General features: G+C 37.2%; 1 protein-coding gene across 1 annotated transcript; it reads right to left on the bottom strand.

Annotated features, from left to right (window-relative positions):
* Positions 1-222: 222 nt before the first annotated feature.
* Positions 223-14,910, bottom strand: ADH1C (alcohol dehydrogenase 1C (class I), gamma polypeptide). Its single transcript, XM_030865616.2, has 9 exons — positions 14,893-14,910; positions 11,893-11,994; positions 11,140-11,278; positions 9,101-9,188; positions 8,784-9,003; positions 6,587-6,847; positions 3,589-3,724; positions 2,481-2,619; positions 223-247 (listed from the first exon to the last, which is right to left on the bottom strand). The coding sequence occupies exons 1-9, from the start codon at positions 14,908-14,910 to the stop codon at positions 223-225; spliced, it is 1,128 nt and encodes a 375-aa protein (XP_030721476.1).
* Between the last annotated feature and the right edge of the window lie 2,193 nt (positions 14,911-17,103).

Genomic DNA, 17,103 nt, shown 5'->3' with positions numbered 1-17,103 from the left:
TATTGGACGCAATTACCCATATGATGGTTCATCTGGCTCTTACTTGAATTTTAAGCATTTGCTTAAAAATGATTTCACATTAATTTTATTTCTTTTGGAAAGCCCCCATGTGTAATTTATTGGTAGTATCTCTGAAGAATAGAATTATTGATGATGTTTGGCTGATGTTTCAGATGATGGAGGAGCCGGAAGACTGCTACAAGTGAAGCCACGTGTATAGTCTCAAAATGTCAGGACGGTACGGACACTGAAACAGAAAATAAAAGATACTAATTGTTTTAATGTTTAGACAATATACACTCTTCCATGTGAGAGTACAAGGAGCACTTGATTTGTCTCTTTGAAAAGCTATCTTTGTTTCCTGCTATTTCATTCCCATCCGTAATGCACTCAAGTCAAGTCAAGTAAAACGTCATCTCATCTTTTCCTGTTGTGTTTTCTCCAACCTGAAGCTCTATTATATCCTGAATATGACTGCCATTTAGGCTTCATTATGTATTAGATTTTCAAAATATAATTTTTGAGATCCCACATGCCTTGTATAATAAGGAATACAAAATAACAATGTGTAATGATATGTTCATGCTGTTGTCACATACTATGTAGATGTTTTTCATGTATTTTATCATTTAAACTTCTACTTAAACAACAATGCTAGGAGGCAGTTTCTAATATTATTTCCATTTTAGCGATTGTAGATACTGAGACTTGGAGAGACTTGCAACTTTCTTTAGATCACACATCTAGTGTGGGATCCTGGGATTTAAATACAAATACAAAGTTGCACAAATTACAAGATGATAGGTAATGTGCCTAAAGGTGCTGATAGTGTAATAAAGTTAAGACCATGTTGAAAGTTTAATAGAGCTTTGATAAAGAAATGTTTAAGGAGACTTAGAAGTAGAAAAAAAAGAATTGATTTGTACTGGGTGAGACTTTATTCTTGGAAAGATCAGAAATGTTACGTTTTACTGGAACTAATGTCCTTTCCAAAAACCATCTTCTGATGGGTACTTTAGAAAAAGGTGGTCTTTGTGTTTAAAAAAAATATATATATATGTGTGTGTGTATATATATAATATATATGAAAAATGTATGTAGATAATTTAGAAAGTAAAGGACAGTATAAAGAAGAAAGTAAAGATAACCTGTAATCCCACAACCCAGAAATAATCAGTGTTAATATTTTCTTGAATTTTGATCAACTTTTTCTAAACATATGCAAGTTTTTATTGCTCTTATTGAAAACTTGGAACCATATTGTATATATATATAAGTTTGTTTTCTCTACTCTATAGCCTAAAATTACATCAGGAGAATTTCCCAATTTAATGAAATCATTTCTTTTTAAATGGCTTCATTGATTTCTAGTACATGTTTGGAATTTATTTAACTATCCCCTTAATGTTAACCTTTGGAATGTTTCCAATTTTTGATATTATAGATGAACATGCTTAAACATATGTATGTTGGCATATCTCATAATTTCTGTAGAATATATTCTCAGAAATGGCATTGCTGGGACATAGGATCTAAGTTTTATTTTTTTGTTTTGTTTTTTTAAGGTTTCTGATACAAATGACCAAACTGCTTTCTAGAAAGGATGTAATCTGGTACTGTTTGGATGCTAGTTTCTTTCCTTCCTCAATAATATTTATCAGACTAAGTGCCTAGTATGTGTTATGTGTATGGGTGCTAAAGAAATATTGTTTAAAATTGAAAACCTCATGAGAAGAAGGGTGAAGCTGCAGAAAAAGCAGGGACTATGGAACAAGAAGGGGAGAGTTAGGTAAAACTGCCTATTATTAATTGTGCCCCATATATAAATGCAAATGATAAAATTCTTCTTTTTAGGTGGTTGTAAAAGTTAAACGTTAGAGGTGGAAAATGGAACTGGCTTGTTTTCCTAAGCTTTGAAGAACACGTAAGATTTAAAGATTTAAAATAGATTATGTACCCTTCCTCTTTGCAATAATTTTTATTTGTGAAAAATTCTTTGTAAATGGAAAAAAGGAATAACAATAATAGCATTTTAATGAAGAAAGTAATATCTGTAAAGAAAATAATGCCTATATAGCTCCACCAGCTCCCATAATGAGTTTTGGGGATGTCTTGAATGTAATTTAAATTTATAGCTATTAATAGTCAACCGTTTTAGGTGGCTAGGCAGGGGCTGCAGTAACTCCACGTTATAATATGACTGTGTGTCTCATTCTTTTTCCTTGCAAAGATAAGAGTTCTCTTGTAAAGAAGGCAGAGGGCTCTGATCATTCAGATTTACTGTGACCAACATAATTTGGCTTCAACAAAACAGGCAGTGCAAAGCATTTAGCTTCTCACAACATGATCTTAAGTGTCCTACATGCAAAGATTGAACTATGAATGGAAAACCAAGGTACTGCACCCTTGCTTTCTCTCATCCTTCTACCTTTTTTTCTCTGTTAGTCAAACCACACCATGAAAAGAAACTTAAAGTCTACCTCTTTCCTGAGCGAAGCAGGTCAAATCCTTCATTTATTTTTTCAAAGGGTAAAACATGGGTTATTAATGGATCCAGTGGAAACTTCTTAGCCATAAAATCAGCCACAAGTTTGGGGACAGAATCTTTACTTTTAAAGCCTGAAAAGGAAGTGACATCAATGTTAGATTCAGCCAGATATGAGGAGAATTGGAGAGGAGACTTTCCACATAGAATTTAAATGAAAGTTTGTAAAGTGTCCACAGACTACTATTACTGAGGTTAAGAAGAGATGGTGTGTTTCAATATCCTTTTGCGGTGGTTTGACTTTTTAATACAATCTCTCCAAACAAACTAGGGTCCTTGGTTATTAGTTCTCTCATAGAGAAATTATAGTACAGATGGTTATTCTCAAAGTGAAGAAGAAGATTTAACAATTGTCTAAATTGGGGCAGTGAGTGCAGACATAGATTATCGCTGTGGATTTCCTGGATCCTCCTAGGTATTTCAGTGCATTGTGCAGTCACAAGTATCAAAGGAGATGATGCTGAAAGATCCTTGTTAGTTTATGGGGACTCCATTAAAGTCTATCTTGGGACTTTCTGTATGCATTAGTTCCACATCTAGTTGATTTGGAGCCTGTAGATACAAAGGAACTTTAGTTTATTTTTAAACTACATTGCATTTTATTTTTTTAAATTAATTAATTAATTAATTTTGGCTGTGTTGGGTCTTTGTTGTTGCGCGCGGGCTTTCTCTAGTTGCGGTGAGCGGGGGCTACTCTTCGTTGCGGTGTGCGGGCTTCTCACTGTGGTGGCTTCTCTCGTTGCAGAGCACAGGCTCTAGGCGCACAGGCTTCAGTAATTGTGGCATGCGGGCTCAGTTGTGGCTCACAGGCTCTAGAGCACAGGCTCAGTAGTTGTGGGGCACGGGCTTAGTTGCTCCGTGGCATGTGGGATCTTCCTGGACCAGGGATCAAACCCATGTCCCCTGCATTGGCAGGTGGATTCTTAACCACTGCACCACCAGCGAAGTCCCTACACTGCATTTTAAAACCTGGCCTTGTCACTTGTAAAAAGGAAGAAATCCTGAAGTTAGTAAGAATTTGGCCCTCAAGCCTAACTACGTACCACCAAAAACAGCTCCTTTCCAGGTACGTCCAGTCAACAGCAACATGGGGTTCATAGGGAGATTTTCGGCACTAGAAGCTATTCCTACAATGACGCTTACTCCATATGCTTCGTGACAGCACAACAAGGCAGCCATCTGGAATAAAATTAATATGTAGCATCATTAAAGTGGATTTTCTGGTAGTCCCAACTTATGATACACGGTATCGTGTAATATGGATCTAGCTAAATTGCGTGTGTGTGGCGGGAGGAGATTATGCCTTTTTCTTCATTCCCCATTATTTCCTGAAGCCACTAGGTGTGGCTTTAGAAAATGCCCAGAAGATATTTTTGAGTGAGACAATAGATGAATGAATTTGTATGTTTGTATGTACTTAAGTCTTCTTTAGAAAATAATAAAGTGGCAAATCTCATTACATATATGTAATCTGATTCCTCAAATAAAGGTAATGTTTATCATCACATGACCCCTGGGCAATCTGAGTTAGTTAACTCATTCTTCATTTACTTATTAAGATATTTTGAACTCAGTACTTTGAACCAGGTATTTTGATGGTGAACCCGATACAAGGTCAATTACATCATCAACATTTCTCTCTTTCCCACTTCACAGTCTCCCTTTTTAATGGATCCCCATTTCTACTGCCCATTTCTAGTGGACACTTTTTTCTTAATTTATGTACTTTATTTTTTTACAGTTTTGTTGAAGTATGATTGACAAATAAAAATTGTTTATTTTTAGGTTGTACAATGTGATTTTTTAGGGTGAACAATGTGATTATTTAATATACCATGTGAAATGATTACCACAGTCAAGTTAATTCACATTCATCTCCTCACATAGCTACTACCTTTTTTTGTAGTGAGAACATCTGAGATCTACTCTCTTAGCAAATTTGAAGTATACAGTATAGTAGTATTAACTATAATAACCATGCTGTACGTGGAAGTCTCCAGAACTTACTCATAACTAAAAGTTTGTACTCTTTGACATCTACCCATTATTCCTCCCCCACTCCTCCAGACCCTGGCCACCACTGTTCTACTCAGTGGTTCTAAGAATTTGATTTTTTTAGTTTCCACATGTAAGAGAGGTCATATAATATTTGTCTTTCTGTGTCTGCCTTATTTCACTTTGCATAATGTCCTGCGGGTTATTCCATGTTGTTGCAAATGGCAGGACTTCTTTTTTATGGCTGAATAATACTCATTCATATGAATTATATTATTGAATATATTATTGAATAGAATATATATGAATATATATATTATATATACATCACAATTTCTTTATCCGTTCATCCATCAATGGACATGTAGGTTGTTTCCATATCTTGGCTATTATGAATAATGCTGCAGTGAACATGGGGGTGCAGATAGTGATTTCTATATTCTTTGGATATATACCCAGAAGTGGGATTGCTGGATCATATGGTAGTTCTATCTTAAATTTTTGGAGGAACCCTTTATACTGCTTTTCATAATGGCTGTACCAATTTTACATTCCCACCAACAGTGCACAAAATTCCCTTTCCTCCACACAATCTCCAACACTTGTTATTGCTTGTCTTTTGATAATAGCCACTCTAACAGGGATGAGGTAATATCTCTCTGTGGTTCTGATTTGCATTTCCCTGGTGATTAATGATGTTGAGCACCTTTCCATATAGTTGTTGACCTAAAATGGGCATGTTTTAAATGTGCTTTTAACTGCTGTGTGACTTTACTTTAAACTACACCTATTACTCTGCAACTTGAAAAGAAAGCCTTTCCCCTCCAGTCAGGTTTTTAAGCAGGTTTGCAGTAAGAAAGTCATTTAGGATCCCCCCCTGAAATATATAATAATCAGTCCTTTGATTTTGGAGTATGACATTTGGAAGACCAGAGAACTTTAGAACATGTGGCTATCAGACATTTAAAACAGTCCAATTCCACAAGAGAAAATGGAGGGGAAACCATAGAAAAATGGCATAAGGAGAAAGGCTAGAGCCTTGGAAAAAGTTGGATTGTATTGGAACTTCAGTCATCTATGACATATTGTCCCAGGTCAAGGCTGCAAAGAGCTTTACTCTTTAGGTGCTGCTTCTTACTACCAACACTGCTGGGGCTTACTGGAGAACCTTAAAAGGGGGCTTTTTTTTGTTGGTCTCTGGGGGTGTTTTCATTAGGATTCTAGAGAATTCTGGTTAGGTGAAATGTAGCTAGGGATGTGTTCTCTGTTGCAATTGATAATTGTAATTATTTGAAAGTAATATGTATATTTTAAAGACGATGTAAGTGCTGCAAGATTGCAAACAGTACTGTACGTTGATGACCCCAGCTGACATTTATTAATAAGAGCTTGCTACTGACAGGTGGCATGTGCTAAGTATTTTACATGTTTATCTCACTTAATCCAGAAACAACACTATGAGATACATATCACTTAAATTTTTTGGGTGGAAAAACCTGTTGACTTTTTAAAGTATTCAGTTCAACACACAGATTCGAATGCGTATTATGTACCAGGCACTGTGCTGCGTGCTGTGGTAAAAACAGGGCATATTTTCTGTTAATAAAATGATACGGAGCCTAAAGTTGCTCATTTTTTCTTTTGGCCAAAACATGATATCCATTATAACCTATAAAAATCGTCAAACCATTTTTTGTTAAGAATGTGGGGGAAAAATCAAACTTGCCAACTTGAAACCAGAATTTATATTCTTTATATTGACTTGAGGTTGAATTTTTTGAACTAAAAATTAAAATAAATTTATGATGGCTCAATAAAAAAACCCTCTTCTGTCTCTAAAAAGGAAATAATACTTGTGACAGTTATATGTAACTGATGGAATGAGATTCCTCATAATAATAATTAAGCAATCCAGGTAACAAATAGGAGATGGAAAATTGCCATAGTTTAAAAAATATTCTTTATATATAATGTTTATATTCTGCTGCATAAAAGTAGACTCTAGAATGCAGAAGCTGATGTCTCAAGGCATTTCAGGGTACATACCATGGTGTCAAAACGACCGATGACTTCAAATGAAAAATCCACACCTCCACCACTCATTTCCTTCAGCACCTCCTGGATGGGTTTCTCATAGTCCCGAGGGTTGATGCACTCAGTGGCACCCACCTCTTTGGCCTTTACAAATTTGTCTTTGTTGATGTCCACTGCAATGATCCTGGCTGCTCCAGCTGCCTTACAGCCTATGATAACAGACAGACCAACTCCTCCGAGGCCAAACACGGCACAGGTGGAGCCCTGGGTGACCTGTGTTTTCAGAAAATGCAAATACAGATTAATGACTGTTAGAAAGAGCCTAAATTGTATAAAGTGCCATGCTTTTCCCTTGTCAGGAGCGACTCAAACTATGTCCATCTGTTTTCAAAACTTCTTTTGGCTTCAGCTGCTTCATGTTTAAAATGAAGGGGTTGAATTAGATCAGTGGTTCTCAAATTTTGCTAGACATAAGACTCACCTGGGGAGCTTTGAAAAAGAATCTCAACACCCAGGTCACAGCCCATAAGCAATTAAATCAGACTCTCTGCAGGTGAGACTGAGTCTCCAGGTGACTCCAATGGGAAACCCAAGCTGGGAGCCAGTGGACTGGATGATCTTTGAGCTCTAAATGCTAGTGACCCCCTCTTAAAGAGAATCTATTGATAGCCAGCTTCAGTCCATCACACATACACAAACACAATTTTGGGGAAATTAAATAATAAGTAGAAGAGAGGAGACTGAAAAAAAATAATCCAATTGAACCCTCAATAATTAACTCCTTGTTTCATTAACTTTCAGTAGTCATGATCAGTATAATGAGAGCAGAAATTATCGGTGAAGCATAGAAGAGTTATCCTCGGCTTAAAGCAAACTTAACAACAGGGGAAATTTAACAGGTAAGTTTAAGATAATACTGCTTGGGACCGGTGTGCTCTGAGTGGGTCTTTATGTCTGCTTTTTAAAATACACTAATGAAGAATAATGCAATGAAAAGCTAGTCTGTACTTTAATAATGGATGAAATTCATCATCACAAGTGCTTCTTGGCTTCTGTGTGTAGGTTCAGTTGGACCACCTGCTCAGATGAGGCAATTGCACAAGGGACTTAGTGCTAGGCTCACAGAAATTTGGAAAACACGTGCTCTCAATTGTTTAACTTGCCTAAGGAACTGTTTAATAAACCTGATCTGCTACAGTTAGCCTTCAGTGTGGGTGAAATGTTCCTCCTGTCCCAAGTAAACATTCTGTGGGGCACAACACCATTTTTTTACCTTAGAAAAACATGAGGCTTGTGGTTGTGATTTAAAAGTGCTGGTAATTATGTATTATGGTTTATGATTCAGCAGGAGTTTTGAGAAAGAAGCTAGTCACAGCTGTCATATTAACCAGTTGTGAGATTTTGGGCAAATTGCTCTATGTCTCTGGACCTCAGTTTCATAAAATGAAAGGATACTACTAGATTTCCAGCCTTTTGGGAAGAGGAGCCTTTAAAGAATTTCTCCTTAAAATCTACCACTTCTGAAGTGTGTGTGTGTGTGTGTGTGTGTGTGTGTGTGTGTATTTGTGGCAGGGGTGGAGGTATAGCAGTGGAATAAATGCTTCATGCATCATTGAAGCTTCATTGCTTTCCTCGTAGAGATCCACAGAGCGGGTATGTTGGCGACCCTCAGTTTGGAAGCATATCGGCATATCAGGTAAGGCTTTGAAATCTACTGTTGGTCATAATTCTGGGAGTAGAAGATCCATGGACTAGATACTCCTCAAAGGCAACGCCTTCATTTCATTTACTTTTCCTGACGCAGAACTTAGTGGAAACTGCTGTGTATGGGTCATGTTGGTGCTAACTACAAAATGAATGACAAAACGAGCTCCCAGCTCTAAAATTTAGTAATCCCATAGAAAAACACATGTAGAAGAATAATTATTGAAAACATCTTTACTTTCTCTTAGTTAATTATCAACAGCTTTTCATTTGTGATTAACAGATAAATTTTCTAGGATGCGCTCTCAATTCCTTCTGAGGGCATTTTCTACTTATAATCAACAGACTCGATTCTATGGAGCATGTCAATATTATTACGGTGGTGGGGGGAGAAGCTACCAGTAAATCTGTGTAGCATGATCTCTGATTCCTGTGAGAAGCTGCTCTCCTTTTAGCTCCTGACAGTCTGAGTGTAGCTGGTTTTATCACCCATTGTAATTCCTACCTTGGCAACTTTGACCGCAGACCCATAACCAGTAGAAAATCCACAGCCAATGAGACAGACTTTCTCCAGCGGTGAGTCTGCATCAATCTTGGCCACCGACATCTCATCCACCACTGTGTACTGAGTGAAGGTGCTGGTGCCGATGAAATGGTAGATGGGCTTCCCTCTGCAGGTGAACCTGCTGGTACCATCCATAAGGGTCCCCCGAGGCTTGGTCATACTGGTCAGTGCAACACACAGGCACATGAGGGTATGAGACAGGAGTATAACTGATGTGCAAATTCCTTGGCTGCATAAGGAGAGTATCAGAAACTTACCTGTTTTTCAGGCAGAAATTGCCTTCCGGGTGTTTACAAACACTGCACTTTCCACACTGGGGAACAAAGAGTGGGATGACTTTATCACCTGGGGAAGGGGGTAAAACAAATTCTTCTTAAATTTCTACCCAGGAATTAATAGAGCTAGAGCTTAGAACTTACACATATGTATTAGAGGCACTTGACTTTGAAAAGTCTCCAACAATAGGGTCCAGTCAGCACTATGTCTTGGTCATTGCCTGCCAGCATCGTTACCAGTTTGGGTTTATATATGCCTGAAGATGCCCAAAGAAAATGCAAATGTGGAAACCAACATGGATTTTTAGAAGTGGTTCCACTGTGTTGATAGTTATCTTTTATTGTGTGCCCTTTCTCTTGGGGATTTTATATGTATCATCTCATTTAATCCTTAATAATTAAAACAAATATTCTCACTGTAAGTGTAAATATAAATTTAAGTTGTGAGCAGGCTGCCATAGTTCCACTAGATGATCCAGTATTTTGTAATAGTTTGGGATACAATAACAATGAGAATCTCAACAACTATTTCTTGGCTTTTCAAAGTGATTATGCTTATCTCTACTATGAAATGAGTCCTTTAAAAAATTCTTTTTTAAGGAAAACAAACAAAAATAGGACACATAAGAATTTAAGAAATGCTTTTGAAAACCTCAACCCTCAATAATAAGTTAGACACTTTCTTTTAGGATAAGAACTGACTTTCCAATGTTTGTAGCTGATAATTTGTGAATAGTTCATTTTTACTGCTATGGTGGAGGGAGCAGGGGTGAAAAGTAGGGGTGTTGGGCTTCCCTGGTGGCGCAGTGGTTGAGAGTCCGCCTGCCGATGCAGGGGACACAGGTTCATGCCCCGGTCCGGGAAGATCCCACATGCTGCGGAGCGGCTGGGCACGTGAGCCATGGCTGCTGAGCCTGCGTGTCCGGAGCCTGTGCTCGGCAATGGGAGAGGCCACAACAGTGAGAGGCCCGCGTACCGCAAAAAAAAAAAAAAAAAGTAGGGGTGTCATTTATTATTAATAGATTTCTAACTAAAGTAAATACTGAGAGCTGAAACTCAAACCAGACAACTGATTTTATTATTTTCTGTTCACAGGTCAATTAAGTATTTGGTGAGCAGGGAGGTCAAATCTACTGGCTAAAGTGATTTTTTAGAATTAAAAATATTTATTTTTAATCATCTATACTACTTATCCAAAAGACTCAGAAAGATAACATTTAATAGATAAACTTTATATGAGATGATAGCGTGGAAATTTTCTGTTTATTCACAGTTTACCTCTAAAAATATTTATCTGTATTAATACACAATAATATTAGGATACAATAAATATTAAAGAAAAATAGTACTTGGTAACCAGTCACATTTAATCATGGTTAAAGGTAATAAAACAGATATTGTTTATGGCAGGATGCCTTCTGCTAGTTCTCTTTCATTTCCTGCCAACTAGTCTGTTTCGTTCATTCCGTGTTCAGGAAAGAAGGCCATATTGGAAGGGGAAATCAGTGAATGGGCTCCACTTCCCACCTGAGAAGAGATAATGTTGATTCAGTCATGGCCTCACAATCCCCATTGTGTGAAGTCAGTACAGAACAGGTTCCATACACTGATCTAGAGGCTCAGGACACAGACATGTTTTTTCCCTTGTCTCATCTGTAGTTTAATTTGGACCTGATAGAAGACAATGCTTAGCAACACTAAAATGGGAATTAATTCATTATGAACTCCACCCTGGCAGGCACTGGGTCTTTTTTGATCCTCATGTATTCCCTGGATCTAACATGGTGGCTGACATCTAGCAGGTCCTCAAGAAATACTTGCTGAAGGAGAGAATACAGGAGTGCATGGATGCATACATGCCTGAGACAGGCAGGGAGGGAGGAAAGGAAGAGACCTCCAGTCAAGTCCTAGCTCAGCCTTGAGCAAGTTCTTTCATCTCTTATTACTTCAGTGTCATCATCCAGGCTGGATCATCTTGGGGTCCTGAACCAAAGCACACTCCCCAACTGTGAATTCTGTACCTGGTTTTACTGTAGTCACCCCTTCTCCAATGCTCTCCACAATGCCGGCTGCCTCATGGCCTATGATCGCAGGAAGAGGTGTGACCAAAGATCCATTAATCGCATGGTCATCTGAGCGACAGACTCCTGTGGCCACCACCTACAGGGTAAAGGGAGGATGATTAGATTCAGAAAAGATTATGACCCTCACTCAGATGGACTTAACATACCCAGTTTCCTGAATTTGCGCTAAAGAGTTTTCACTGACAATTCCTACTCTTCCCAAATACAGATTCAATTTATACCCAAGATTATTCAGCCTAAAACCCTCCTCTACTTTCCTTTCATGCATTAAACAATTTGGAATAATCTGTGAAATAATTGTTTCTGAAATAGTTAAGTCATATAATATACAAGGAGGCAATCTTTTGTATAGAAGTAGGAAATGCAGATTAGCACCAAGAAAATAGTTACTTAAATGCTACCATCTAATGCTAATTGATTTAAAATCTGGATATATATTCCTTTGCACCTATTTTTCTGTATTAACACATAAATTCTTTTTTATTTTACTAGGTTTATACTGTATATACTCTTTGGTCTCTTTTTAAAAAATTTAACAATTTATACTTACAACTTTCCTTGGCAACGAATATAATTCCACTGTCTGGATAACCATATGAAAAGTGCCTCTTAATGGATTTTGGTTATTTTCATTGTTACTCTCTGAAATTTTTAAACCTAAGATTAAATAGAAATGGAAGGAAGTTTTACCTTAATACGAACTTCATAGGCCTTAGGGGGTGCAACCTCCACCTCCTCAATGGAAAATGGTTTTTTGAGCTCCCATAGCACAGCTGCTTTGCATTTTATTACCTGAAAATTGAACAGAAAGATGATACCAGTTTTTCCCGACCCTTGAAGTCAGGGATTGTGTCTTTTACCTTTTTACGTGCAATATCTAGCCCCATGTCTAGAAACTAACATTGTTCCACAGAAATGAAAACCTTTGATTTGCAAAAAGAATAATAGTACCTCTTTATAAAAATGTGTAAAGCAATACCACAAGGAAAGAGAAACAGAATTAACTATAGTGAGACACTGAGATAAAATGGAATATATTCTTTTATGAAGAAAGAACACCATAGGTTTTTTTTTCCTCTAAGGATTGTTTATTGCTTCTATTTCCTAATGCAGTCCTGAAATTGGTTGTTTACCCAAAACTATTGGCTCGTACGTGAAGTTCTAAATCACTATCACTTTGCTGACAGATTCAGTGTCTGTTCACATGATACTGATTTCTCCCTTGCTCAGTTCTCCACTTAAGCCAAAATGATCTGACTTTATGATTCCAGTTATGGACTTGCCTCCCTGCCTAGGGTTTCTCTCTATATATTTGCCTGTTCCTTTGATTTTCTCTCTACACTTGTTCTATGTGCTATTTGTTTGCATCACTTATTTGAAAGTTAGCTTTGGCAGCTCTGTTTTGTTATATAATTTATGTATAGGGATTTCTTCCAGATTACACTTGAGCCCAAAATTGTAGCGATTAAAACTCTACACACACACAACACACACACACACACACACACACACACACGCATATATTTAAAAATGGGACAACTGTGTATTTGACTTTCTAACTAGCATAGCTTACTTACAGGTGTTCTTACAAATAAAAGTTGAACACATTTTTAGTGCTTGGGAATGTAGTATAAGACTTGTGTTCATTTTTGCAAAGCTTGTATAGTTGACAGTTTTTTTCTAGAGAGAATTAACATATTGCAAATACGATAAAAATTCAATTGAAATTTATCTGATAATTTATTTTCATTATTTGTATGCCAAATCCTTCTACTTTGCAAAGTGTTTGTCATGGTCAATTCCACAATAAATATAAGAGTACTTGGAAATAATACACTAACGGTAGATGGGTGTTGATTATTGGGTGCCAATGATGTAGCAGGCACAAGTGGCTGTGCTGGGTGAGTTCTTGATACATGTTTGACTTTTAAACTTTACAGGGCAGTATTATTGAACTATTAGTCTTATTTTACAGATGAAAAGATTGAGGCTCAACTGATTTAGTAATTGACTAAACACTTCTCAATCACAAAGCTGGGTGTCCAAAGAATTAACATCATTTTATCTTTTCACTACTTGATGGTAGTAAAAGATTAACAAAAGGTTAGAGGTTAGATAGCAATAACAGCAATAATAGCAGTGACTGGTATTTATTAAATTATTTCTGTGTACCAGGCACTATTTTCAATGCTTTCCAGTATGAAAAAATTTAATATGAATTTATTAAATTCTCACAACCACCTTATGAAAGTAGGTATTATTATTGTTGCCATTTAGCATTTGAAGAACATACAATGCAGGAAGGGTAAACATAAATGAAGTGTTATCGTAGCTAAAAGTTATTGATGTTGCACCTGAGGAGTGAGAATTGATTGCCTATAATTTATAATTATCATTAATACATTTGGTTTACCCTTTTGATCTCTGAACTCTTTCAAGCTGAGTTTTGGAAAATTTAGTTTTTCTTTTTCTTTACTATTCTTCATTTGAAATGTAATATGCCACTGTAAATGCTAATCAGTAATGGATGAAAATAAAGTTAGAATAAGAAAACTGACAATTGGTTACCCATAAGATTTCCAACCAATCTCATTGATATAGGCCTTTTGCGTGTCACACAGTGTGCGTAGAAACCTCAGAATCTTTCAGTTGAGTCATCATAGCAAGATATTATATTGTGCAATCAACTCCTAATACAGCAAACCTACTGGAAACAGTTACACAGGCTTTTGCCGTGAAGAAGTTAAACAACATGAATTGATTGTATTGAATAACCACATGTATTTCTCTGCACCTGTAAGCACATTGAACAAATAAACATGAATCTATGGAAGACTTAGAACCAAGTATCTCTGTTCCCAGTGCTAATAAGTGGTTCAAACTGTATCAGTATTAACTTTTTTTTTTTTTAAATCATATTGACTTTTACATGAAGAAGATGTCGTTCTTTAGCAGTGGTCCCCAACGTTTTGGCACCAGGGACTGGTTTCGTGGAAGATAATTTTTCCACGGACCGGGGGGTGGGGGAAGGGGGATGGTTTAGGGGGTAATTCGAGCGATGGGGACCAGCAGATGAAACTTCACTGGCTGGCCTGCCTTTCACCTTCTGCTGTGAGGCCAGGTTTCTAAGCAGCCCAGGGGTTGGGGACAACTGTTCTATAGGATTTCTATGGAAATTTCCTGAATTGTGCCATAATAGGACCCTTTTAAATCAGAATTTGCATGTTGATGTTGGTTTGTTTAGTCTTGATTGTTCTAATGCTTTGAGATCAATAAAAGTTTTATCACACTTAAGTTTCCTGTACTCATAAAAAGAATATGATTATAAAGAATAGCATTCATATTATGGTATCTTAACATAAAGATAACTTCTTGATAAAAACATTTCATTTCTAACTTTAGACTTGAAAATTACTCATGATTGGATGTACTACTTCACATTTATTTAATATATGAAATATAGACTGTAATAGGTATAATGCTATACATTTTGTTAAAGATATTTAGGTATTGCCCATCTCTTGTAGTTTAATATACCTTGTATATTGAAGCCTATATTCTATGTTATATTTCAGTATATATTATTTCTAATTTATATATGAATTTTAAGTTATTCATTAAATACTGTATCTCTTTGTGTATTATATTAATTAGAATATAATTCCAAAAGTAAAAAATAAATTGCCTTACTTTTCCTGCTGTACTCATGTTTCTGCTTTCTCTGCAGGCCAGGAGACGTGAATTCTTACAGACTCTTCCCTGCTTAAGTATGTACAACAGATATATTGCACAGATTATTGTTTGCTTGGATAATGCCCAATTCTACACATGTGATCTGGGATCTTTAAGCCCCTCCCATCAGCTTATTTTTGACCAAGTCAAATCAGGAAGAACAGTGCACTCAAATACTGACTTTGTTTGCAATATGCTAATTTCAGGTAACATCTTGATTTCATCAGGTTAAATATTTCCCTAGATATATCTTTTTCCTGGATTACGTATTTCTCTTCTCTCAGTCCCACACAGGGTGTTCAGAGTTCTGTTTTCCCTTTGTGTGAACTAAGCTCCAACTTCTAATCCACATAATGCAGTTAGCAAGGCGGAGGAGTAAGAAAGCAGCACAAATGCCTTAGGACGGAGAGAGTTACAAGCCTGAGGAATGTGTTTGCTTCAGCACTCTCCTCCTCTTCACAGCAGAGAAGTCAGACACCAGTCAGTGACAGCAAAGGTGCTCACTGTTTCTGGCATTCCTGCTCCACTCAATACCAATTAGCACTGGCTGGGAACTTCCCTGTTCCAGACACTCAGCTGGATACCGTGGGGTGACAATGATGGATAAGAGATGGCCTCTACCCGTGCCAGGAGGCATTATGAGGCAGTGGTTATAGCATGACCTTGGATTTGAGCAGACCCTATCCTTACTAGCTGCGTGAACTTGGTCTTGTTATTTAACTCTCCTTGGCCTTAGTTTCCTTATCTGTAAAATGAGGATGAGTAGTAGTGCCACCTGAAAAGGTTGTTTGATGGACAAATGAGTTAATCCTTTTAAAGCACTTAGGGGGCCTGACACACAGGACAGCCTTTAATAAGTGTTAGCTACAATGATCATCCATAAAAGTAAACTCACAGTCTATGGGGGAAAAAGACACAGGCAACCAAGTCAGACCATCTGTGATGTTCTATATCAGAGGGAGGGCGTTCTGACCGAAGGACTCAGAGGAGGCTTTGTAGAGAGAAGACATTTAAGATAGAAACAAAATAATGATCATTTTGGCAATTAGTCAAGAAAACTCCTGTGCATTTCCATTGTCCTTCATTCAGTGCAGTGAGTATGAGAAAGAGTTTGTTTTTTAATAAATCTCAAGTCTTTTACCAGCACTTGGAGGACATAGTGCATTCAACTACTTAATTAGATTTAGTCTGTCAACATGTATATGTTAACAGAAAGGGTATGTTTCTCTGGAATTGTCAAGGGAACAACACTATTGTCTGTTTCCAACTTTACTTATGCAGGTGTAGAAAGTCATACTAGGGTTGCACTACATCCACCAAGAGGAGAGGCAAGAAAGGTCTTCCATCTCACTGTGGTCTTATAATCATTGAGTAGGCGCCACTTCTAAGGAATGGCCACCACCCAGCTCTCACCCACCTTAACTTGTGGAGGAGAGCAGTGCAAAGAAAGGGAGTCTGACCACTTTTCAGAGATTCTGGATGGTATCAAGGGGCTGATATGTCCTAACCAATTTGAAAGACTCATGGGATTCGTGTGTTTATAGGATAATGGAAGAATAGGGTATCAGGAATAATGTAAGATACAAATTTACAGGAAGCTAATGGCCACCATTAATTGAGCACCTACTATGCTTCCAGAACTCTACTGGGAGTTTTTCCTACATTCTCATATACAATCCTCAGAGCAATCCTACAAGGAAGATACTAGTATTATTCCCATTTTACAGATGAGATAAGAGAAGCTCAGAAATTATACATCCATAAATATCCTTTCTCAGTCAGAAATATTGGCTTCAAGAACATCAAGATACTCAGGCTGATGTTAATAAGAGTGTTAGGGTATGAATATAATAGGCAATCACATAAGCATCAAAGGACAAGAAGTGAGTGGTATGCCCTGAAAAAGTGAAATATCAGGGCTAACTGACTATTTCATATCTTTGATTCCCTCTCCCTCTCTTTCTCTCTCACTCTCTCTTTCTCTCTCAGAACATAGCTTGGCCATAAGTCTTCTATCTTTTGACTAAAGTCTCTCCATCAAGCAGTTGGGTCAGGTGTTATCTTAGTCTGCCTGGGCTGCTATAACAAAAATATCATAGACTGGGTAGTTTAAACAATAAACATTTATTTTTCATAGTTCTGGAGGCTGGGGAGTCCAAGGTCAAGGTG

This window comes from Globicephala melas, chromosome 5, assembly GCF_963455315.2.
Source record: "Globicephala melas chromosome 5, mGloMel1.2, whole genome shotgun sequence".
Lineage (NCBI taxonomy): Eukaryota > Metazoa > Chordata > Mammalia > Artiodactyla > Delphinidae > Globicephala > Globicephala melas.
Note: the sequence above shows the minus strand (reverse complement) of the source record. Positions and strands in the feature narration are given on the sequence as shown.